At 42.4% G+C, this 25840-nt stretch overlaps 3 protein-coding genes across 6 annotated transcripts; 2 read left to right on the top strand and 1 right to left on the bottom strand.

Moving 5' to 3' along the window:
- Positions 1-158: 158 nt before the first annotated feature.
- On the bottom strand, positions 159-25840 carry LOC142957354 (protein bicaudal D homolog 2). 4 transcript variants are annotated; one of them, XM_076099130.1, is made up of 16 exons: positions 24283-25839; positions 24111-24197; positions 23929-24041; positions 20176-22535; positions 18796-18882; positions 12199-12318; positions 11674-11748; positions 11136-11320; positions 9813-10138; positions 7824-8036; positions 7479-7631; positions 5838-6335; positions 4134-5012; positions 3397-3576; positions 2733-2884; positions 162-1544 (listed from the first exon to the last, which is right to left on the bottom strand). In XM_076099130.1, the coding sequence occupies exons 9-16, from the start codon at positions 10059-10061 to the stop codon at positions 401-403; spliced, it is 3468 nt and encodes a 1155-aa protein (XP_075955245.1). In that variant the 5' UTR covers positions 10062-10138; positions 11136-11320; positions 11674-11748; positions 12199-12318; positions 18796-18882; positions 20176-22535; positions 23929-24041; positions 24111-24197; positions 24283-25839; the 3' UTR covers positions 162-400. The 4 variants fall into 4 exon arrangements, with proteins under 4 accessions (XP_075955237.1, XP_075955245.1, XP_075955255.1 ...); XM_076099140.1 differs by having other exon boundaries at positions 11136-11302; XM_076099145.1 differs by lacking the exons at positions 11136-11320; positions 11674-11748; positions 12199-12318 and having other exon boundaries at positions 24283-25840.
- apex2 (APEX nuclease (apurinic/apyrimidinic endonuclease) 2) lies at positions 11600-14828 on the top strand. The gene is made up of 6 exons (XM_076099171.1): positions 11600-11774; positions 11889-11972; positions 12185-12365; positions 12632-12775; positions 12891-12960; positions 13507-14828. Exons 1-6 carry the CDS (start codon positions 11660-11662, stop codon positions 14662-14664), a joined length of 1752 nt encoding a protein of 583 aa, XP_075955286.1. The 5' UTR covers positions 11600-11659; the 3' UTR covers positions 14665-14828.
- On the top strand, positions 15706-25832 carry LOC142957388 (sodium-coupled neutral amino acid transporter 3-like). The gene is made up of 17 exons (XM_076099189.1): positions 15706-15862; positions 17509-17641; positions 18802-18917; positions 19084-19168; positions 19310-19425; positions 20488-20561; positions 20821-20913; positions 21010-21091; positions 21194-21276; positions 21466-21524; positions 21623-21748; positions 21960-22039; positions 22133-22233; positions 22402-22526; positions 24011-24155; positions 24313-24416; positions 24538-25832. The coding sequence occupies exons 3-17, from the start codon at positions 18877-18879 to the stop codon at positions 24643-24645; spliced, it is 1422 nt and encodes a 473-aa protein (XP_075955304.1). The 5' UTR covers positions 15706-15862; positions 17509-17641; positions 18802-18876; the 3' UTR covers positions 24646-25832.

Here is a 25840-nt window from a genome sequence, read left to right as displayed (position 1 = left end):
GGGAGCCGGGGAGTCAACATGGAGACAGGTCCTTATGGAGAAGAGGGGGTTTGGAGTGATAGGAGGAGTGTTTCAGCGCTACAGAGACAGGATGACACAGAGACACAAAAAACACATTTAATTCAAATTAAAAAAAAGTAAGTAGAAAAAGATGACGGTAATTAATAAGGATAAATGGATCAATAAAACATATAAAAAGGATCAGCAAATTGGGGTCTCCAAACAGCTACATGAGATGTATAAAAGCAGATCTTAACCCCGACAGTCTTATTTCTCAACAAAATACTAAAGATTGGTTATCTAATATATAATAGTATGGCTTAAATATTTGTAAAACAATAGATTGCTATTGAAAATAAGTAGATTTAGCATGACGCATAAATCTGCTGGCTACTTTGTCTTATCGCGTGCGGGACGATTTAGAGTGTGAGCTTCGGGGCCTGGCAGGTGTGCCCTGAGCTTTGTTAGCAGAGCTCCTACCGACGCTAATGACCAATTCCTCCGTGGTTCTACCGGAGGAGGTGGATGTTCTGCGCCTAGACTCTCTACAGACTCCGGTCAACCTGCTCCTACCAGGTGGATTGTGAACAGGGAGCGGTGTGGTTGTCGGGGCCCCTGAAGATTTAGCATTCGACGGCGAAGAGGCCGTGTGTGACTGAAACGTGTTACGACATGCAGCTGCTGCTGCTGCTTGTACAGCAGAATTAGACTTGTAAGTCAGCTGTTTTCTTCTTACTGAAGTATCTAAGTAGGGTTTGAGATCAGGCTTTTGTTGACGTTCACCCCATGCTTCAGATGTGTTAGGATACACACACAAGGCTTTAGAAGAGGTTAGATTATCTATGGATGAAGAAAACAAAGAAGACTTCTGCCTGGTGGAGGAGGCCGGTACGACCCGAGTTGTAATGAAGGTGTCCTGACGTACAGGGACTGAAGCTCTCCGTCCTGACACACCTTTCCTTGAATCACTGATTTGTGTTTTTTTAACCATTAACTCGCTCTTCACAGAACTGGTGGAGCCTTTACGCGTTGGGGAGTTGCCAGGACTCAACTCTGTGTTAAAAATATCACTGACACTTTGACTTCTGATAAAGGTGGCGTCCCGCGGGAGACCCGTGCCTCTGCAAGACCGGCTGCTGGTCTGGGTGGGGTTGTCAGAACAAAAAGAGAGAGAGGTTCTTACAGGGCTTGTGTGGAGACTTCGGGTTAAACCTCGCAGGTGGTGCGTGGCCAACGCAGAGACGCTGCTGCCGAGAACGGGGCTAGCCCGCGGACTGCTTCTCAACGGGGGGCGAGCAGGACTGCTTCGGGGGCTCCTCGGACCCCGGCCTGACTTGGTGGCCAGCTCTTTGGCCCGGGAGCGGCGGGGGCTGCTGTTCAAGCTGTGGGGAGACAGAGGGACCTCCAGGTCCTCCAAACGCTGAGTGAGAGCCAGTTTCTGCTGTATGGCCATACGCAGCAGAGAATTCAGGGTCCTCTTCTCATCCTCGGATGCTGCCAGCTGCCTCTGCATCTCGTCCAGCTGGGTGACATACTGGTCACACCTGAGAGATTGTACACAGTGAAAAGATGCAACATGCACAAGCAGGCAAAAACTGATTGGTGCACAAATGCAGGGACACAGAACACATATGCGTCACATGAATTATAGTCCGGCAGACACAAACGTTATACACACTGGGACTGCAATCTAAGATTATTTTCATTATTGATTAATCTAGCAGCTTTTTGGATTATTGATGACTTGTTATATTTCAAAAACAAACGATCACAAGTTAACCAAAACACAAAGTGACGTCCTGTTTTTGGATAACAAAATTATACAATTTACTACGATATAAAACAAAGAAAAGCTGGGGTGTATGTGAAGATGACAACAATAAGAATATAATTTGACTGGAATAAGATTTAAAGAATGAATATTTCCTTGTCATCATGTAGTGTAGAAATGCATTCACTCCAGATATCCACATGATGGCACCACATAACTTGGTTATAAACAAGAGGATCTATTAGGCTGTCATCTTTAGCCTGTAGTTGTCCTTGACTATGTCTGTTCCCCAATCCTACTAAAGGATCATCAAATGCCAGCTCATAACTGTCTGGAGATGACCTACACAGGTAATGCACGTCTAAAACGCTTCTCTGGTAATTAATCAACTCATTTTACAAAACAATACAGCCATTACAAAACCAGAAAAAGAATAATTAGTTCACTCACAAACCAATACAAAAACACTCCAAACTATTATCCAAGCAAACGGATTCCCTGAAGAGGTTAGTGATTAGTGAGTGAAGTGTTTGTAGCTTTGGAAGCCTTGACAGCACTTTCACCACCCTATTAAACATCCCACCCATCTCCCACCGACATCACGCTTCTCCTTCATTAAGGTAACCTGACGGGACAAATCTGTTCTCGCCTCCTCCCCCATCAGCACAGGGCAGAGCATGTGGTTCATAATCTTCACGTGAACCGGTGGATTGTCCACAGGTGTAATGAGCACGGTAAGCTTATTACATGACAGACGCTGTGCTACAACAAGAGCACCATTACTAAGCATGAAAAACACTAGCTAAGAGCAGACAATCACAGCTAATTAACGTGTGTTGGCTCACATGTCTACTTTGCCACAGGACAAAATAAATACAGGTCTTCTTTTTCTTTTATAACACAGCTGCATATAATGCTTACCTTTAAAAAAAAAAAAATATACATAAAAAGGACAACTTACCGACTGGCAAACATGACTCGCAGTGAAGAGAAGGTGGCGGCGTCCTCCTTCAAGGCTTTGAGCTCGTTCCTCAGTTTCATCATGGTCTCAGACACCATGCTCTTCTCCGTCTCGTACTTAGTTTTCAAATTGGACAGAGCCAACTCTGCTGTCTGCATTGACAAGCAAGACGATTGCACTATTATATAACACTGTAGCACCATCATTCCCCTTAAGAAGGGGTGTTAAAATGCTTATTAGCATGCATGAAGTGTATATGTGTATATATATCAGTGTTGATGTGCGTGTGTGCGTGTGTGCGTGTGTGTGTGTGTGTGTGTGTGCGTGTGTGTGTACGCGCGTGTGAGAAAGGGAGTGTGACAGCTAAGGGAATGACAGAAGCAGGTCAGGCGGTGCTTGAGCCACAGGAAGGGGGAGGAGAATTCAACCTCTGAGGAGTGCAACATCCCACTGTACTCAAGGTGCAGAGCCATGTAAGCCCGAGGAAATGTCTAGACACCGATGATACAGGCCAACCAGCCTGCTTATGTCAAGGTTATGTGCCATGTGTACCAAGAGAGCTGTTCTCAGGATTACTACTGTGTTACTAGACTAAAACTGTTTTTACAGTGCAAAGAGATTAACAGGGAACACTGTAGCGTAGCCAGTGCTAGCTGTGACATACCTGTTTGTTAGCCTTGAGGACAGTCCTGAGGGTAGCGATCTGTTCTCTCTTAGTGCTGAGAAGGGACTTGAGTTTTAGTACTTCTTCCATTAGGCTTTCAGCATCGCGCTCTGACTCTCCGCTGCTGCTGAACCCCGAGTAAGGCATCGCACCCCTCTGACGACAGAGGTCCACTGCCACCTGAGAGAGAATAGATAGTTAGTCATAAAAAGGGGTTTAACGGGTTTGTTTCACTGGCAAAGTAAACATTTTGTCAAAATCTTAGCATAGTAAAAGTATTTTTCTTGTATATTGGATTTATTTTTTTATACATACAGTTATCAACAAAACCAAGTAATGCAAAATGTATACATTTCTATCTAGGTTTTCTTGACAATACTGTTATTCATCTATCTTATTCATTTATATGCGTTTCAAACTGTGTTTCACGACATAAAAACACAAGTTCCCAGTGTTCCAGACTCTGCTGTTTCTGAGAGGATTCTCTGTAGAGAAAGCAACAACTCAACTTTGTCCCCTAGTAATCCAATCTATTCAAACACACACACGTGTCAACAAATCCCACGGATTTGAATTAACACGGGAGCTACTCAACTACTATAAACAGTTGGAGCTGAGCTTTAGTTTCAGCAAGAAATGTGTGAAGGAGGAAAGGCCTTCGCCCAGAACAAAAGCCTGGCTTTCAGTGATCGAGTTAGATCATTTGCACTGGTGTGTGATAAGCATTGCGGTCTTACCCGGAGGTGTTTGATCTGGCAACGGATGACCGCTACCAAGTTGCAGACGTTTGAAGGGTCCCTGAAATCCAGGGTGGGGGATCCGGGGCAACTAGGAGAGTCACCGCTGGCTCCTGCACTGTCCACCTCCCCCATAAACTGCAACACTGAAGCTTTGGAGACGAACGCGTCATTGGCTCGCAGCTTCTTCTGGGAGTTTTGCTGGGGGTGGGCGTAGTACGATCTTCGTGCACTACCTCCTGCGAAACTTGCCCTGGCACCATCGCGGTAATAGTCCAGGGTGACGCGCTTGGGCGTCAGGTTGTTGCACACGCAGATGTGGTGGTAGAGGTTGGACAGCTCCTCAGAGAAAGCCAGCAGCTCTTCCTGGGCGACGCTCAAATGCCCTTCTGAATCAATGGCTACTTTCCTTGTGGCTCCGATCTCCTTCTCCAGCTCACTGATGCGCTCTTGGTCCTGCTTGCTGGACTTGATGCATTGACGGATCTTGTCGGCCAGCTCCTGGGCCTCTCCCCGCCATCGATCCTTCTCCTGCCTGTACCTGTTCTCCAGGGTGTTGTAACGAGCTCCCGCCTGAGACAGTTCATCTCGTAGCTTCAGGAGCTCTTCGCTGGCTGAACGCATTCGCGCTTCCAGCACCTCCTTGCTCTTGGTGTCTACCTCATAGTCAAAGACATTGCTACCGTCTCCGTTCTCCGTCTCGTCGTCTGCCCGGTTTCCTGCCTCGTGGCCGTGCTGCTGGCTGCTCTGCACAGCTTCCAGCTGTTGCGTGAGAGACCCAACCTTGTCCGCTTGCTGACTGAAAGCCTGTTTGGACATCACCAGCTGCATCTGCAGTTCCTCCACCTTGCTAATCAGACTGGACTTCTCTCGTTCTGCCTGGACTCACACACAGAAAAAGATGACAATCTTTGTATGAGCATATATGTCTTAAATTTGCTTAATTTACTGCTGTTCATGAGTTGAATATCGTCCATTTCTGTTCACCAAAGGGCCAAAACTGATATATTCTCCTTAAAACAAAAGGGCAGTTCTCTGTAACACAAATGTCTCCCCCCACCACCTTTACTCTTAATGCATTTTTTATGTTAGACAGTGGATGACCCCATTCAGCTCCACACCCAACATCTGATGGGTAAGAGCTCGCTAACCCAACCCCCGGTTTAAATGCATCACGAATAATATATGTCCCTCAGAGGGGTTCAAGACATTCTTAATTCTCCCAAGTACCCTATATCTGTGAGGGAAAACTGTATCAGGTGGGAGTTCACATCGCTTGGGGAAGTAGATGATGCAATGTGGTGCCAGGTGTTGTTTTTTTTATCAATATAGAAAGGATCGCTCCACCAACATGCAGGGGATGTGGTTTTCAAGCAGGAAGTGGCAGACATGCCCGTCAATAGCTCAGACACACAAACCGCTGTCTGACGACCTCACTGCTCGGCCTGACTAGAACAGATACTTTCATCTAAATATAAATATAAAATAATTTCTGTATATACTGTGTTCCCTGTTAAGTCTTAGCAGTAGAGAACAGGCTACTATTAAGTTCTCACAAAATGACACAAAATTTCCTCTGGATTCAAATAATATAACAAGTAAATACTGCCCCTATATCTATTTGAGAGTTATCATTTTTACGATTTATTTTCTTTTGAGCACCGTCATAATTCAACCATTTTAATACACATTTAAAAAGTGTACCTGTAAGAGTTGCTGTTTCAGTTTCTGGCTGTCTGAAAAGTGTAGCTCACTCAGCAGGTCCGACACCAGCCCAGAGGCGGGAGCACGCAGGAACATGTCGCTGCTGCGTGGAGTGGAGTAGCGTTGGATGAGGCCATTACTTTTGGAGCCCCCCAAGTGAGGAGGGTGAGCAGAACCGGGAGCAGACCCAGGACCATTATTAATGCCACTGTCCTGATCCTCTCCCTCTCCCCCCTGGACCTCCTCCTGGCTGTCATCCAGTTGCTCCAGGTGGAGCTCCAGGTTCCCCACCGAGTCGAAGGGGTTGAGCGTCAGGGCGGAGAGTTCTCGCCGCAGACAGTTCTTCTGCTCCCTCTCCTCCTTCAGGGCGTCCAGGGCCTCATCCAGCTGCCGCTCTGCTATCTCCTTCAGCCTCGCAGCCTCCTCCATCTGAGCTCGCAGCTCCTCCTGCTCCTCGTTCTTGTGGGTCAGCTCCAGCTTTATCGATTCAAACTCGACCTGAAATGCGGAGCAAAATCAAAAGGTCTTTATATGTTGTTTTATCCAACACAACTGGGTGCACAATCAAGTAGAAACTCCACTCGTGATAATCACCACCAATTCAAGTTTCTCTTGGAAAATGGATACGTACAATTCCTCCCACTGTTGTACAGCTTAACTTCTATTTCCATTTAGCTGCCTTACTTAATCTTTACACACCGTATTCGTAAAATAACAATACATGCCAATTTCAAAATGTTTTTCATGTAAAACAACATAAAAAGATTTCTAAGGATGTAGAGGCAAGACTAGATGTTATCTTAAAGTCCACTTAAGGACACACTAACAAGTCTCGGCTACATTTAGAACTAGTCATGGACCGTTTGTGTTGGCAGAGCTGCAACATACACAGACGGCACATCTGCATACAGAAGCACTCGTCTCACACCCTCAGGAATCCAAACCATGATCTTTGGCTGAACAAAGCCTGTTAAACTAAAAATCTCACCCATTAACAAGCATTTGAAGCTTATCTGGTCTGTCAGTTTGTTCTCAGCTTGGAGCAAAACATTCCCAGGACAACACATCATTTCTCAAAGCATTCAAAGTCAACCAGGACAGGAAAAATACTCTGAATTTGAGTGCCCCGCAATCACTTGTAACTCGTAAAATGACTACACTGGAGCCTGGTTGTCACAGTGCTATTTACAACTATAATTAGTTATTTAATTCCTGCTGCGTATTGCCAGAGAAATGTTTCACTGGTTGTGATGTCTGGCTCTCAGAGGCAGCAGCCAAATTGGGAATACGATGATAAAAAGAACAGGTGATCGAGACAAGAACAGTTGTGGGAGCTGCTTCATTTTCCAGAAATAGAAACTGGCCTGTCGAGTCTCTTCAAAACTGACAGAAATTTAAAATGTGTTGCATTCAAAGCAGTTATGCTCTCATGCAGGAAAGGTGAATGTAGTCCACTACAACAATGACCTTATGAAAGTGTACGGAAACAAACCAACCTATGGCACAATGTTCATTTGAATGGTTTTCCACTTAATTGCAAGTTTCTACAGATTTTATTCTTTATCCATCCATTAGTTTACAATCACAGCCAGGTAGAACGTACATGCATTTGGTAAGGTTGTTGCTTGAGTGATAACTGACCTGGTTTTCCCTGAGCACAGACACCTGTTTTTGCAGAGAGATGTTTTCTTCTTCTAATTCGCCATTGTCCTGCAGCTGGCGCAGCTCGCGTACTTTATATTCCTTCATCTCATCCCTCTGATGGCCCTTTTCAGCCTCCAGACACTCACACTCCTGTAGAAAAAAACAACCCACTGTCAAATCAGTGCAAACATTAAAATGGAAGATTTACTAAATTTAACTTTGGTAATGAGCCAATATATCCAACAGTGATTCAGGGTTCCATCGTATGCATCGTGACAAGACAGGAATTGACAGTATATAATAAAACACTAATGAGCAGGTGTACTGAGTGAGCCGCTCTACCTTCTTTAGCTGGGTGGAGACCACCCCCAGCCTATCGATCTCTGCATGGGCATTGCTCAGTGCGAGGCGCGCTTGCTTGAGCTCTGCCTGGACTTCCTCCAAGCGGGTAGCCATGGCAGCCTCCTTAGAGGCGGTCTCCTGCAGCAGGTTCTCCTCCCGACACTCTCCATCAGCCGCTGCACGCTTCTGGCTGCTCACAGAGTCTGCGAATGCCTTTACACAAACAAAAAAGGGTTAAAAGGACACATTGGAACAACATTCGCAGCGCTGAAAGACAAATGAATTTATGCTGTGCTACTCCTGGAGGCAAGAAATGTAGAGATCTTTAACAAAGGAATCATAAACAATCATGTTTAACCTGATTACAGGCATACAGGTTGTTCTGGTTTGTTAACAACACACTCTAGTCTACACCTCGAAGGAGATGTTTTCACAGCAACATAAATAGATATTAGAGATGAATTATGACCTGTTTACAATCCCTCTAAGCAGCGTATAATACATCATTAAAACTACAAAAAAATAAATAGTTTGGAGCCTTGTAGACCAGCTGCTATAATCCAACAAGAAAAGGGATCTGTATCTCCCAATATAGATCATCAATAATCTGCAATTGGTATCGGCGGCGAAAAAATGTGATCTGTAAAAGTAATATTTGCTTTCTGCTTTTCTTTTGTGCCGATCCGATCCGTGACTCTGATCCGAACCGTGAGTTTTATGATCCGTTGAACCACTAATAACGATGCTAATTCATAACACATGAGTCCGCTCTGCTTTGTTAAAACCCTGCCAAAGCCTCGGTAGGTAAACAGCCAACATGTGAGGTTTATGCAGATTATAACAAATTGCTGAAATTCTGTACCACTACGTACCTTAAGACATAAAGTGCTTACGACCAGTTGTGATGTTATTCTGGCACAAATGAATTGCTAAATATCCAACTGCTTGTGAGCAGGATTTCAAACATCTCAATTTAAACAGGTGGATGGAACATTTGCAGAACAAAACAAACTGCCCACATGACAGGTTTGCATTTTATGGGATTACTTACTTTATACATAAACGAGTTTTAAAAAGCCTGTTTCACCAATACTAAATACATTCATGGGGGGGAATTAAAACAAGATACTGAGAAGCACAATGAGGCATATGTCACAATTTGTCTGTGAAAGGATGGATTACATGAAATCTGAGTTTTGACACATTGGTCTAATAATTTTAACTTGAATATCCGGTGCTAACGTAATTCAATCCTTAATGCAATGCAGCATCAAATATCAGTGTAAGATGAACAGCACCGGATGTGCTGACTAATTGGCTTTTGAAGCTGTTAACAGTGTTCCTGCATCAGCATCAGATGACATATTGGAACAAAACTGACTCAGCGTGCGATCACAAGCCTCTTCATTGAAAGTATAACATGAGGTCACAGCTGTTAACAGAACCGTTACTGTGGTAGTAGACTGACAAAGTTGTCCAAATGCAATGAAGGGATAAGCAATCAAGTTCGTGTCATAGTCGTATGGCACATAATAAAAAGAGAACAATGATATCTTTATACCACAATTTTGAAATGTCATACACTTGCCTTTTGTTTTCAAATCATTCAAATTTCGCTGGGTGGTTACTTTTTTTTTGTGGTGTGGCAAACTCGTCACACATCTATATTCTGCTTTACCCAGAGGCAGCACAGCTAGATAGCATTTCAATTTGGACTGCATTTGCATTTTGCCATCAATGTCACATGACTGCAGGTAAATCTACAAAACCATTTTTGTACAATTAGAATGCAGGTGAAAGATAAAAAATGTGGAATGTTACTATTCCATTGCATTATGTTTAATATATACTGCAATAATGCAACATTTGCTTGCACATTTCTCATATACAAAAGGTTTACAACCATTATTGTGTTCAATGCTGGGGAAACAAGAGCTTCACAAGCGTAATGTTGTCTAAATATAACTAGAAGGCCTTAGGTGTTCCTACCTCTCTGAGCTGCTGTAGCTCCCCTTTGAGGGTTTCATACTCCTCTTCCAGCTGCCTGTGTTTCATCTTGAGAGCCGCACTTTCCTCCAGCACCTCCAGGCCGTAGCGGGCGGCCTGGAGCTTCTCCTCCGTGGCCTCCTGGAGCTCCAGGGTCAGCCGCACCACCTCGGTATTCATGTCTTCGCTCCCCATCTCGACTTCCTCTCGCTCTACTGCTGCACCTGCTGGGTCTGCATCGGCCTCCAGCATTCTTGCTTGGCCTCCCACTCGCCAACGTTCTACTGGGACAACTGCCTCCTTCACTCCCCCACTCTCATTACTCCACACTACAAAAAAAGGCAAAAACACAAAGACGATGATTATGTATCTAAACCCCTTAGAACAATGGCCGGTAAACAGCATAGGGCGAGATTAACTTGGGGATCGGCTGAATGAGAAAACTCCAATTTCAGCACAAAAAGCCAAATCCAAACCATAAATCAGCTATTGTTGCAGTTTGTAAATATGTAGTTGGCAGATATAATTAACAATTTGAACCTACAACTAGCACATTGCTGATATTCTCCTTTTTAAATTGACACTTAACCCATGGGATCTATGATGAACGCTCAACTCACCGCAGTTAAAAGGCTGGTGCTATTAAACTGGCTAAAGATCAGCTACATTACTGTTACTTATATTCGGAATAAGCTGATAGCTAATTTTAGCTGCATGGTTATGACAGCCGGTCGAAGCATGGAGACGATATGGATTAAGGTTACTTTCACCACCCTTATTGAATGGGTGTGGCTGAACTCCCCCCATTTCCTCTCTCCTCATGTCCTCTCTCCTCATGTCCTCTCCTTTGACCGAAGATGGAAACGCCAGCTGCCTATGTCCGGGTGCCAAATGATGCATCCCATAAGCATCTGTCTCTGCTAGTCCTTCAAACTAGCATCAACTGCGTATACAAATAAGGATGCAACGCTAACATTTTTTTCATCATACATTCTCACCCTTAACGTTGATTCTAAAATAAGCTGGTATTTTCAGTTAGATGGTGAATATTATACAAAAACTAAGACGACACCGGCCTGACAGCTAGCTAGAGTAGTTTCAGCCTAACGCAGGTTAGCAAGCGACAGCACAACGCTACTAGCAAAGTCGAGTTGAAGAGTATTTAGCTTAAGCTAACTTCTTGGCTTTGTAACTGGTTAAACGTACACAGGCTTAGCGGAATAGACGACATCACATTACACGGTGAGTAACGTCAGTCGCATCCTGTCAGACGAGCTAATTTAGCTAACGCTAGATTGCGAACATTAGCCTCAACTTGCCACTTACCCTCTGGTTTTGTTTCAAAAGATGGAGCTCAGCCGGTTGGAAAGCAAACGTTCACCACTGCTGCTACTTCCTCCAGGAACTATCAATGGTTGCTAATCACGATAGTAGCCACCGGTACCCGTTACCAGGTTCCTGAGCAGCCGCTTGCCTTCCTCCCACCCGGTTCTCTGGTTTCACAGTGAGGTCTGGTGTCAAAAGCGCGCCGAAAAACGTGAAAGCACAATTACCCCCTCTAGCTAAGCAAAGGCGCAATGCATTACACCAACATTTAATTGTCTTTATTTTTTTGTATTAAATTGGATAAAGCCTTTGATGTATATTCAGACATGAAAAATAAAACATTAATTCAATAAATATAAAAATATATATTTTAACAAAAAAACACGAAATTAGAGAGAAATAATGAAAGATTAGTAAAGAAATTCACTTCCGCTCGTGCCTTTTTTGCTTCCGTTTTACTTCCGGGTGTTCACATTGTTGTCTGACTACAGTGTCAAAAAACGGTAAAAGATAATTGAATCACAATGAAGATCGTTACCTGGAACATAAATGGCATAAGGACTTTCAGAGGCGGCATTAAAAAGGCTCTTGATTCACTGGACGCTGACATTATCTGCGTCCAAGAAACAAAAGTGACAAGTAAGTGGTGTTTGGGGGACAACGTGCAGACTGTCGTGTAGTCTAACGTAAACAGTCAGAAGTCTGTGTTTTGAGAGGAATAAAAGTTAAACCTAAAAATGTGTTCCCCCACAGGAGACTTGCTTGATGAAAGAACTGCCATTGTTGACGGCTACAATTCATATTTCAGCTTCAGTCGAGGACGCAGCGGCTATTCAGGTGCATTGTTTTGTCATAATTAGGATCATTAGCTGTTTCTTCCAATTATATATAAGACGCTAGAATAAAAGTGGCATAATCAACTTATTAGAGCAACAGAAGATCCATGTTATTAATGCCACTGCCCATTGTTACACATGCTTTAAAGTTGCTGCAGTGCTGACACACTAAACTGCAGAAACTAATTCACCTCCCTTTCCTGACATGCACAGGGGTTGCCACTTACTGTAAAGACAGTGCCGCTCCATTTGCTGCTGAGGATGGTCTCACAGGTCTGCTGACCAACCATGAAGGGGCTGTTGGATGCTATGGGGACCAGACTGAGTTCTGTAGCGAGGAGCTGCAGCTTTTGGACAACGAAGGACGAGCCGTTATCACACAGCACAGAATCATGTAACGGGAAAAATATTTTAAGGTTTTCCTTATAACATGCTTTTAGCAACTTTATATGCACTAGTATACCCCTTGCAATCTTTACTCGCATCTACATTTTAGATCGATTTAGAGTTTCTTTTTACTAGAATAATGCAAGTCGTTGGTGAAAACATAACTGTTGATAAAGACCACGGGGGATTCCAACGCATGTGGAATTCATCTAGTAAAGTAGTTGTAAACTATAGATGTACATGACTCTTTTTGACTCTGTTTTACCCCCACAGGTGTCAGGAGAAAGAGCAAACCGTTACTGTAATCAATGTATACTGTCCTCGGGCTGACCCTGAAAAGCCGGAGCGAAAGCAGTTCAAACTGCAGTTCTACAAGTTGCTTCAGAGTCGCGCTGAAGCAATACTGAAAGATGGGAGGTGAGAGTTTGTGAGAGTGTTAGGAACTTACTCTGTTACCCCCTTACTCTGTTACTCTGTTACCCCCTCTACTCTTTAAAAACAGAGTTAATGCTTTCTCTGTTCTATTTTTCAGCCACGTGATCGTATTAGGAGATGTCAATACATCTCACCGGCAAATAGACCACTGTGACCCCAGTGATAATGTAAGTTAAAGGTTTAAATATGCTTGTTTTTGGAAACATGCGTTTTCAATATCTTGCAGAGAGTAGGAGGCGATCGATACCACTCTCATGTCTGTATGGTAGGTATGAAGATTATCTTAGTTTAGCATTTAAGACCTGAAACAGGAGTTAACAGTTAGCATGGCTCTGACTAAAGGTTACAGAATCCTCCCAGCAGTAGCTTTAAATCTCATATTTAAAGTATCTGTACAAAAACAGAAGTGAAAAAGTGAAAAGTTTCAGTGTATACTGGCCAGCTGTTTCCCCCTGTTTTCCCTCTTCATGCTAAGCTAATTGCTGCCTGGTAATAGCTTCATATGTAATGAATAGACATCAGAATGGTATCAGTCTCAGCTAGAAAGCAAGTCAATGTTTTTTACCAAAAGGTCAAACTACTCCTTTAGTATAAAAGGAATAATATAATATTAGATAAAAAGGGAGGCATCATGCCTCTGCCAAATGTGCGCAGTGTATGCTTATTAATAATAATATTGACGCTCTACCTTCTTTGTTTTTCTCATTACTAAGGATGATTTTGGTGAAAACCCTGGGAGGAAATGGCTGAATGCCTTTTTGCACAGTGGCAGAGAAGAAGAGGAAATGAAAGAGCAGGAACCCAATGAAGAATCAGAGGTAACTTCATCAGATGCCACCCACAGTGGAAAATTCGTGGATACATTTCGCTTTTTCCACCCAACCCGCACCAGCGCCTTCACATGCTGGAGCACTCTCACCGGAGCGCGGCAGACCAACTATGGCACGCGCATTGACTACGTATTCGCTGACTGCGTACTAGCCAAGGAGCAGTTTGTGGCAGCAGACATCATGCCAGAGGTGGAAGGGTCGGACCACTGCCCTGTGTGGGGGCAACTGAGCTGCTCTCTCCTGCCCAGCTCCAAGCCTCCTCCACTCTGTACACGCTACCTGCCAGAGTTTGCTGGCAAGCAGCAGAAACTCTCCCGCTTCCTTGTTAAAGTGGACCAAAGATCAACTCCGTCTGAGCAGAGGGATGCATTACCTGGATCTCAAGAAGAGGAAGAAAGGAGGGAGAATTTAAACCCATCCGGAGCGGGAAACGTCTCTGGTAAAAAACGGTCATTAACATCAGACTCTGTTGTCCCAAAGGGGAAAAAGACTAAGACAGTGAAGACTTCCTCAAACCCAAAGGGGAGCCTCCTCTCCTTTTTCAAACCCAAACTCACAAATGCTGCTCCCTCTGCCGAAGCCCCTGTAAAGCAGTGTGAAAAAAGACCCGGCAAGGACGAAGTAACTTCCTCACAAAACTCCCAAAAAGCATCCTCACCCGGCGAGGACGCGTCCTCGGTCACAAGCAGCGTACCTGAAGCTACTGAGCTCGTCTACGATGGTTCACCACAGCTGTGCACCAGCAGCACCTCAGAGGAAAATCATAAACGGATGACGACAAAACCTTCAACCCCACACCCCACTGCGGGACCCCCGGATGCCAAGAAAGGGGCATCCTTAGGGTTTTGGAAGTCCGTTTTTCATGGACCGCCCCCACCGCCCTCCTGTAAGATCCACGGGGAACCCTGTGTGCTTCGTACTGTGAAAAAGGAGGGGCCAAACATGGGCAAACAGTTCTTTGTGTGTGCCCGTCCTCAGGGACATGCCTCCAACCCCGAGGCCCGGTGTAATTTCTTTGCATGGGTTGACAAGGGGAAATGACATGTTTACTTTATTCACCACAAGTTGTTTGGTCCGACTCGTCGTTAAACCTCTTGCTCAAACAAGTACTTTAAGACTACAAGGATGTCGTCATTTTAACAATTTGAATTGTTGACTGAGTTTTTATGTCTTTGCTAATAATAATAAAAAACAATTTTCTATAACTTTGAGTTTGGTTTTATTGTTCTCAGAGCTGAAACAATCAATAGGCTTTATTCGTTGATTGACAGAACATTTTTATTATAATTTTTCAAGCAAAAACGCTAAATACAATCATTGTTTATTTCATTGTAAATTGAATCTCTTTACGAGATTTGGACTGATGGTTGCACAAAATAAGCAATTTGAAGACATCCCATTGGGAACTGGGAAATTGTGGTTTGCATTTCCCACTTTCCCCTGACATTTTACAGACTACATGTTGTATCAATTAATTATGAACTTAAATGGCAGATGAATAAATCATGAAAATAAGACTTAGTTGCAGTCATACTTGTTCTCATTTCCAGCTACTGTATAAAACATATGAAACGGATGAATTAAAGTGCTTCACATCATATGGGTTCATTCGTCTAAGACCGTTTTTTTAAATAACAGATTCAATATTTAATCATCACACCAGGACCCTGTTGTGTTCGTATAATTCACTGATCAGGGATGTTCTTTGGTACCTTAGTGTTTGTCCCCACTAGATGGTGTTGGTAGTGAGCTGATGGTACAAAGCTGAAGCTCAAAGAAATGAATGAAAAGTAAATTCACACAGCAACACTACCAGTTGCACCGCCACACTATAACCACTGTAATGTAGGCCAGTAAGCAGAGTATTCTAAATCAGGATGTAGTTTTTATTTGTCAGCTTTAGTCATTTACATTTCATTTGAAACATAGCTTGAATATTATATGACAGTGTCCAGATATAGACAGTTAGTTCACAGTATTTCATAAAGTAACAGAGGACCACGTGTGGCTTACTCAGTCTGAACAGGGAGTGGCTTGACTTGTGACATGGTAGGAAACTTCTGAACCCGCGAAGATTTACTTTCCTTCCCCCATTTCTCTTCTCTTACAGCTGCAGGGAACTTAATGGCTTCGTGAGAAGCATATTTCTGACGTAATCCAGCCAACACGTTTAGTCTTTTCTACCCTGTTACTTCTATCTAGACTGAGGACATCCATCTGTCTGACTGTGACTAGAGTGGTGAGTACCAGAAAAAAAGCCGGCAAGCCACTACACAATTTCCCATACATATACGCGGGAAAATACTTAAGAAAATAGTTATCATTGACTCTACTGATAATGTACTGACAGTGGTGATATGGTTAACATTCGTTTCAGCTGGTTTCTGCTCAACTTTTCAGCTGAGGATGAATATTAACGCTGTCCCTTTTATGACATGCTGGCAGTTTGTTCTGACTCACTGAAATAGGAGATCATCTAGGCTGTAAATGCTGGTATCACTGTTTGTTTCAAAAAATAACATTTGATGTAGGGTTTTATGAAGACATAATATCTTCTGATTATTTATATTTGACACATACAAGTATATTTATGTGTTCTGGATCTTTCCAGACCACATGACTGAGGGTAATTTAAGGTGACAGAAGCAGCCATGATCTTTTCATTATTCTATTCATCATGATCTGTATGAACCTTGTGGTTATTTTTTCTCACAAACGGCAACAAATAGCCTGGACGTGACACAATTATCAAAATGTGGAAGTTCTCTTTTTTTAAGATGTCCAGCTTTCTAAAAATAAAACAACAAAAACCCTGCCATCTGTGTACACTGCCACTAGAGGAGATCTTAGAGATTAAAACAAGAAAGAACACATTTTCCAGTGAACGATTGTCATGCCGAGATAAAGAAAACGTGGGTGTTTCTTGGGTGTATAGACAAAGTTTGAATGTCAGTTAAGCTGAACTTTATCAGTCAACGGAAATGTCCCCGAGGAGTGACAAGTAAAAGGTTGAACACGTGTTTCTGTTGCCATATATATATACAGACGTGGACAAAATTGTTGGTACCCTTCCGTTAAAGAAAGAAAAACCCGCAATGGTCACTGAAATAACTTGAAACTGACAAAAGTAATAATAAATAAAAATGTACTGAAAATGAACTAATGAAAATCAGACATTGCTTTTGAATTGTGGTTCAACAGAATCATTTTTAAAAAACAGACTAATGAAAATGGCCTGGACAAAAATGATGGTATCCTTAACTTAATAAAATACCTGTTGACAGGTGCAGAAGTCTCATTGAGAGTTACAGAAATCGCTTGATTGCAGTGATTGCCTCAAAATGTTGTGCAACAAAATATTAAGTTAAGGGTACCATCATTTTTGTCCAGGCCATTTTCATTAGCTTGTTGCACAATGTTTCCACTCTTAACCACAATCACATGTGGACAATCTTAAAAAAGCACTTAACTACTAAGCTAATTACTATCACTGTGACTTCCAGCAGTATGCAAACTGTCAGTGAGTAGCTGCCAATGCTATAGCAAAGGCCCCCTCAGTTGACCCCCCCCCTTACTACTTGCATAGTCTGTAATGACATGGTAATTAGTCTCCAGTATGAACACCAGAAGCCCTGTTGATTTCATGGGTTGCTGGGATTTCTTGGAGCTTTGAACCGCAGGCGGTCTCTTAAAACTACAGGAGATTCACTTCCTTTGATTAATCACTAGTGTGGACACCTGGCGCGTGGATCCCTGCGGTCTCTTTGGAACAGCGGCTGTACATGTCGCGGGGTTAAACAAAGGGTTAAATATGGGTGTTCCTATTTCCCGCTCACTCCTCCTCGCCTCTAATCTCTCTCACTCTCTCCTCTCTTCACTACCAAGGAGCTTTGGAGAGACACCTAAGAACAAAGCTTTCCATAAACATTGGGAGAGTCGGAAAATTGAGTTAACTTCCAAAAGGACGTATTCTGTCAATAATCAGAAAAGAAAACCAGCCTTGTTCTTGACCACGAGGGTAAGTTGCTAAAATATGTGTGTGTGTGTGTGTGTGTGTGTGTGTGTGTGTGTGTGTGTGTGTGTTGTGTTTTAGATGTTGAGGAAGCGAAGGGAAGGGCTAACTCAATAGTGGGCTGCTCTTGCATCAGACAGAAGTCGTGTGGTACACAACGCTACAGTAATACCTGCTGTGTTTAACTTAAGTTATTGACAAGAGTAGTATCTACATTATTGTCATATTTAGATTATGTATACACAACACTTTGTAAAGGGCATGAGGTAGGTTGTTTGGGAAAAGATCGTTGTTCAGATAGATGTTAAGTGCAGGAGCACTTTTTTACTATTCATTTTTTTACACTCTTTTACTGTTTCCCCTGTGTTGCCCACGAGGGCCTTGTTCCAAGTTAGATATGTAATGCACTAGATAGGCTAGTTAACCAGCTTTTGCCTACCTGAGGTTTCCCTACCTGAGAATGCAAAGCATGTCCCATTTGTAAAATTTGCATTTTGAAATGTGGAGTGGTAATAAATCAATGAAAACTGGCCTGTTGTGAATATTAAATGTCAGAATGTTCCTGACATTTGCCTGTCGAGTGCATTGGTCGTGGAGCCTGGGAAAGTTGTTTGGTATGCAGCTAAAGAAAGTTCTGCTCACCAAACTTGACCTGAGGCCAGTATACAGGGACAAGGCTACTGTATTTAGTCTAAATAGCAGGGTTGACACAGGAACCCTTTGTTTATCTCAGCCCACTGCTGTCAACCACCAAGCTGTATGAATTACTGTGCGGCCACAGGCCTGTTCATTGGTATGCGTAGGATAATAATAGAAAAAATCTACTTTTTGGTCTGAAACTCTTAAGGAATGGCACAATGTAGTGCGAGTGTGTCCTTAAGGGTCAGATGTGAAAATTCTGAGGACAGTCTGACCCACAGAGAAGTGAAGGATCACGTGACCCTGTGGCAGCAGCACAGACCCACGCTCATTCCCAGAGTCCGTCCATGCCAGCTTTGTGTGGCCCACAACAGATTAGAGCAACATAAGTCCTCTGACAACATTTGTTATTTAAAGCCTTTCATGTCAAGCTTTAAATGGACTTACATCCCAAGTGTCTTTTGTGAACTACCACAGTGATATCGAAGTTTATGTATGTATGTTTATGAATGTCTATTTACCTCCAGCCAGGTGACAGTTTGAGGAGGATTCTTTCAGTCCGGCAAAGGTAGATCTCTCGAGACACAACCCCAGCAGCCAGAATGGAGCTTCAGAAAAAGAATGGACACAGCAGGGAAGATGGGTAAGACTCACAAATGACCAGCAATTACTGATACATGTACAATACATCACAGCAAAAGTGTTGGAAGCTCAGCTCAGGGAATTAAGATATTTTAAATGTGTATTTTTAAAACACTACAGTATTTCTTTGTGGCTCCCTCCAACTTATAATTTTTGTCCCATTGTAGGTTTGATGGGCTGGGTGCGTTGACCGAACACGAGCAGTTTCTCCCACATAAAACTGGTGTCAAGAAAGAAACCCGCTTTACAGATGTGAGTGCTTTTGCTCAGCTTTAAAAGAAAATGTCCGACTGATTCGCTGCAGTTAAAATCAGACACAGTAACGATGCTCTCGATGACTTGATCGTGAATTGGTTTGTATGTGTAACTTCCTCTGTTGTCCTCCTCTTGCAGTTCGAGGGAAAGACTTCATTTGGCATGTCCATCTTTAACCTCAGTAACGCCATTATGGGCAGTGGAATTCTGGGATTGGCTTTTGCAATGTCCAACACTGGAATCGTTCTTTTTCTGTGAGTCTATGCAAACACCAAACACAGTCCTCATTTCTGGCTAAACGTTGTGCGCGGCTGTATTTGTCAGTGTGCTTGTGTATGTTTTTCTACCCACGTAGGTGCATGTATTTGCTCACAACAAAGTATTTGAAGTTGTAATATAGGACAATGGTGTATCGATTTCAGCTTCTTGTGATTTCCATTTCGTATTTCTGGTGAAGCCAAATGTGCACACTCCTTGGGGTTACAAGAAGTAAGCAAGTTTGTCGTGTGTTTAAGTTGTAGACTGACACAGTGTAGTTCTTTATTTGAGCTAACTTCTGTATTTATGTATGTTTTTTTTTACTTATTTTACATCTACTACTATGTTGAATACAAGTTTGCTGCTTGTATTTTTAGCTTCCTAACGATGTAAAACTCTTTGTGCCACTTGCTTGAAAAGTGCTCTATAAATGGATTATAAATATGTTTATGTTTGAATTCAAGTAACATCAGAATCAGGATTGCGTTTGTGTTGGTCGATACAGAGATAGTCAAGAGGGTCCTTATAAGGCTGGAAGTAGGGCCACAAGGGGGGATGGGCTCTGTTTCTGCCCATCTACCTGTGTGAGCTGCAGGTGTAATACTGTGTACACACACACACAACAGCTGCCATGCGAAGCCGGATGTGTCAGAATGTACATTAGAGCTCATACACACGCAGCTTCCCTAAATCAGATTTGAGTGGTTAAATATAGCCGGTAGCGATCAGATCCAAGACACGCCTACCTGGATCAGTGCTGTGCTATGTGGCAGGGGGGAGGAGGAGGTTGGCTGGAGAGCCAGTTTCTCGAAGCCAAACTCGCAGCGGTGGGGAAAAAAAGAGAAAAAGTACTATCACAAGAAGTGCTTTTTAAAGTTTAGTTTCTTAAGATGTTTCTATAGAGCAGTTTTCCCTTCTTTCTGTCATTATTTATTAAGACAATGAGCACAGTTAAGAAGAAGAACGTTTGTGAGCCCAGCGATACATTTCTGCCATGTGATTACTGTTTTTTTTAACATGAATTATATTTCCCAAATCTCTGCTCTTGTTTTTGTCAGAATGCTGTTGGTTTCCATTGCCATCCTGTCTGCGTATTCAATTCATCTCCTGCTGACAAGTGCCGGGGTTGTTGGTAAGCCGATCTGTGATATTACAGTTTTTGGGCTTTACCACACTGAAAAGACTTAAACCTAATAAAATATGTATTTATTTTATTCTTTTTTTTTTACTCTGGCCCGAAACTACCGCCGTGGTTCGGGCTCGGGTCGGGCTTGGACAGAAACTATGCGGGTTCATGTAGGATGGGGCCTGATTCATAGCTCTAGCGTAGGCAGATTGTCGATCCTGCATTCATGACTCATCACACTCGTATATGCATAATATTTTTTCAGGCATCCGGGCTTATGAGCAGCTTGGGAATCGGGCTTTTGGTACCCCGGGAAAAATAGTGTCTGGATGCATCATTACAGTACACAACATTGGAGGTATGACCGTCATGCTGTTTCCTCCCTTTCATTCATGTGTCTGATATCTACAAATGACAGCGTGTGCTAAGAGCGACTGTTTTCACTTCCTTCTAGCAATGTCCAGCTACCTCTTCATCGTCAAGTCTGAGCTGCCCCTGGTTATTATAGCTTTCCTCGGTAAACAGAAAAACACAGGGTGAGTGTCAAAGTGCTATTCACACAATGATTCATGTATTGTTTCAGTTTTTTTGTTTGGCGATGAACAGATTTTAATTTTTTCCATCTGTTTGTCTCTTAGAGAGTGGTTCATGAATGGAAACTACTTGATCATTGTTGTTAGTGTTCTCGTCATCCTTCCTCTAGCGCTCATGAAACGCCTTGGTATGTTTTTCATTCTGTCGTCGCATTTTACTTACTTTCTTTAATTCCCCATTCTCTCCCATGTTACATCATGTGTCCACTACCCGTTTTCTGTTGCCTTTACTTTCATGTGCTGTATTGAAATGAAAGTACCATCACTTCCAGAATCTATAAATCCTTCTGCATCATCTTATTGTTATTGCATCGCAGGTTACTTGGGCTATACCAGCGGGTTCTCCTTATCCTGCATGGTGTTTTTCCTAATCTCGGTGAGTCTAAACTTTTCGGCCAAAGACACATAGAGTAACACAACCTGTTCCTTCGTCAAATATGCATCTTTAATTAACCAATAAGTGTGTCTTCCCAGGTTATCTACAAGAAATTCCACATCCTCTGTCCACTGGGACAGAACTTAACCATTGCTCATAACTACACTGCCGTTAATGGGACGGACGACGCCTGTGAGGCCAAACTATTCACCGCCAACTCACAGGTCAGAGAAAAAAACATTTTCACTACCTGCGTCTAGTTTCCTGTATCGCCAGCTGTATATTTATTTCATGGTTAGCGCCGCAGATTCACTATCGCATGTTCTACACTAGAGCGTGTTATATCAACAGCGGGTATAAAACCAGCATTTGATCGTGTTCCTCAGGCCATGTTTGGTGGGTTGCTCACTGACCTTTGGCATGTTTGGCTTTTAGACAGCGTACACCATCCCAATTCTGGCCTTCGCTTTTGTCTGCCACCCAGAGGTGCTACCGATCTACACCGAGCTACGAGAGTAAGTCAGAATGTCGTCATGCATTTCACAAAGTGCTGTGCTATAAAAGTTTGAGTAAAATGAGCGTCATCTTTCTGCTTGCCTTTACCCCAGTGCCACCAAGAAACGTATGCAGAATGTTGCCAACGTCTCCATCCTGGCCATGTTCGTCATGTACCTGCTAACGGCTCTTTTTGGTTACCTGACCTTTTATGGTAAGTCACTCTTTACTCCTGAAAGTCAAAGGTCACCTTGTTCTAAAGTTGTGAATGGAAAGATTTTCAAATGAATGAGTCACTTGTACCAAGAGCCCATATGCATTTTCCAGTGTTGTGAATGAGGAAAGACCACGTGAGATATGTAAAGGGTTTCTCTGTGGGTAGGTAACGTGGGGCCAGAGCTGTTACACACCTACAGCCAAGTGGACACACTGGATGTGCTGGTTCTCTGTGTGCGAGTGGCTGTGCTGGTGGCCGTCTCTCTGACTGTCCCCGTGGTTCTTTTCCCGGTAAGACATCTATCAACAAGAATAATGACGACATGTGTTATGATTTCCTTTCACTTTTCACAATTTAAAATTCAACAAAGAATTAAAGCCCAAATTGTTCCAATTTCTGTGAATATTTCATGTTTTTCTATTTGCTGATATATCATGAATTGATTAATCAAGAGACTTAAAAATAATTTGTAAAGATTAATGTATGAACATAGAAAAACGTAACTACATGTTGTGCAGAATATAAATACTGTAATAAAAGGGCTTTGCTGCATTATGGTGAATCCTTCTTACAACAAATGCAATGACACGTTTCTCTAAAGAAAAGGTCTGACCTTACTAAGTCTTTAAGATTAAATGTACTCATTTAATTAAAAATTAGAATCATCATTATGAATGATGATCCCCAGTGGTAGTGTGGTAGAGACTTAAAGGTAGTGGACCCAGACTTGAGCCATGTGGTACTCCGCATGAAAGTCTTAATTGCTCGATAGGCCCGAGACCAATTTATAACATTTGACAGTTTTAGCTTTCCTAAATACATTACTAACAATGTTGTCTAGGAAGATCTTGAATTTATAAACTGAACATCATAAGCCCACAATGTTGCTAATGTAGCCTGTACAACATAACCGATGCTGCCAAAGTATGCATGTATGTTTCGGAATAATTCAAGATTTATATATCAAGGCACTGAAAGAGGCCTGTACTGTTTCAGTGCTGTGTAACTTCTAAAGCCAGCTGTTTCTATTTAAATAGTGTGTTGACTGTATAGAGATGTTTTTTTAAAACATTATCTTAATATAACTTCAGAATGGTCTGTAGATACTAAAGATGACCAGACATTTCAGAAGGTATGTTTTTTCACTTTCTTGTAGAGTTAGATGAGGAGATTGAAACCACTCTTGTGTCTGTCCATTCAATATGAAGCTGAAGCCAGGAGACAGTTAGCTTAGCTTAGAATAAAGACTGGAACCAGAGCCTGGCTCCGTCCAAAAGTCAAAAGATGCATCTACAAGAACCGCTAGAGCTCAATTAAAACTCATTTGTTTAATCGGTACAAACAACCAGCTGGTGGCTCCAGCTTCGTCTTGAACCGATAGATATGAGAGTGGGATCCATCTTCTCCTCTAACTCTCACCAAGAAAGCAAATGAGGGAATTTCCCAAATTGTTGAAATCCTCATTTATTACGGAATTACTGTACAGAAAGCAGACGATGCTGCCGAATGTTTTTCTGTAAGTTGAAACTTTCAAGTATGTTGCACCGCTGGTCTCACTCGTTAGCATATCACGCAGGCTATCGGAGCTTATCCTCCACATGGCATTACGCAACAGCTACTCAACAGCAGTTCTATAACACTTTAAATTTAACCAAGGTGATAAAACAAGATCAACGTTTACTTTTAGAATACCTTTGTATATAAATCGGGATGTGTATCTTTTTCTGTAAAGAAGAGCATGACGTCCTCCCTCTTTCCTTCCTCCCCTCTGTAGATCCGCAGGGCCTTGCTGCAGATCTTGTTCCCTGAAAAGCCGTTCAACTGGTTCATACACATCGGCATTGCATTCTGCCTCATCTTTGTGGTCAACGTACTGGTCATCTTTGTGCCCAGCATCCACGACATCTTTGGTGTCATCGGTACGTTTGCGCAAGAACAACGACCGACTGGTTTGGGCTTCGCTGCAAATGTTTACAGTGTGAATTATATCATCCGGAAAACTGTGTAATCACTTAGGCTACTGTGTACAACATTAAATATACTCACTTCTTCTCTGTTCTCATCCTTCATCTTCAGGAGCCACAACTGCCCCCTGCCTCATCTTCATCCTACCTGGAATCTTCTACATCCGCATCGTTCCTAAAGACCAGGAGGCATTATGGTCCAGACCCAAGATTCAGGTACAACTCCGTTCATTCAGCTATCAAGGATACTTTAAATTCAACTTATTAATGAAACATTTTAAGTATTTTTAAAGTGTTGTGGATACAAATGTCCTTTTATTTCCTTCCACTCTGGTAGGCCGCCTGCTTTGCTGGCCTGGGAGTCATCTTCATGATCATGAGTTTGTCGTTCATCATTATTGACTGGGTGACTGGGAGTGCATCTCGGAGTGGAGGCGGGCACTAGCAGTTGTGAAGGAACAGAGATACAACAAACAGAATGCCGACCAAAGCACTCCCTGTCATTAAATTACCCCTCATCTACTCATCCAAAGCCAAATAGGAAAGTTTTATTGGACAAGACGAAGGATATGTGAAGAGCCTTCGCCTACTACAACAACAACAAAAAGAAAGCATGTTGACATGATATGGGGAGGACAAAGCAGAGCGATGTGCTCTGACTGAATGAAACCTATGTCACGCCTCATAGTAAGCATGTTGTTTGGAGGCGTGTGTAGGAATGCAAAAGGATGAATGGGAACAGCATGACTCAAATGGAAATCCCATTTTAGAGTATGGATGTGTACAGCTCCTTGGAATAACTCAGTCACTGCCAAAATCCTTCCAATCTACTTCCCCACCATCTCAGACTTTACAGAACAGAAATTTCATCGTGTCGAAAGGCAATAATTTCCCATTTTTTGCATACTAACCCTAACCCATCCATCAGTTTTTGTTTCATTATACATTTAGAACTGTAAAATATGCTGGCGTGGTGTTGTCCGAATTCCAACGAACTTCACAGATTCAGCTGAATTTGATCAGCGAGGGTTAGACGGCAGCTCCACACTAACCATTACAATCGACCAAAATACAATTTTTTTATGACTTTTACGTGGAGTTTAATTAATGTTCCTAATGTGAAATTTGTGTTAATATATTCTGAGAAAAACGTTACTGTTGTAGAAGTGATTATCCTCAAAGCTGCGTCTGAGGGGATTTTTTTTAGAAATAATCCAACAGACACGGTGCAATTTGTGTTCGGCTGCTACCCATAAAGGTCAAACTGACAGTGACTGGAAGTCACATTTGATGTCACAAACCAAAGAATATAATGTGTCACATAAAAATAGGGTGTAACACCCTATTTTTTTTTTATTCTTACTATGTTCAGCAAAGGCCAATTAAAAATTGTACCTGAGAAGATGTTTGTGTTAAAAATGCTGCGTGTGTCTTAGCAGTGTCAGAAACTGTTGAGTATGAACAATAAGGACCCATGGGTTTGAAGTTAAAATGGAGTCTGTTTCTCTTTTGTTTTTTTGTCTTTAAAATTTGACCAAAAGATATTTTGACTTTGTTATTCATCCTGTGCATTTTTAAATTAATATGAATGTTGCTACCTGTCAATAAAACATGTCTTTCATTTGTACAAAAGTTTTGAG

The sequence above is a fragment of the Anarhichas minor genome, unplaced genomic scaffold, assembly GCF_050575085.1.
Source record: "Anarhichas minor isolate MPS153535 unplaced genomic scaffold, ASM5057508v1 ptg000003l, whole genome shotgun sequence".
Classification (NCBI taxonomy): domain Eukaryota; kingdom Metazoa; phylum Chordata; class Actinopteri; order Perciformes; family Anarhichadidae; genus Anarhichas; species Anarhichas minor.
The sequence above is the reverse complement of the archived record's forward strand: the minus strand, read 5'-3'. Positions and strand labels throughout refer to the sequence as shown.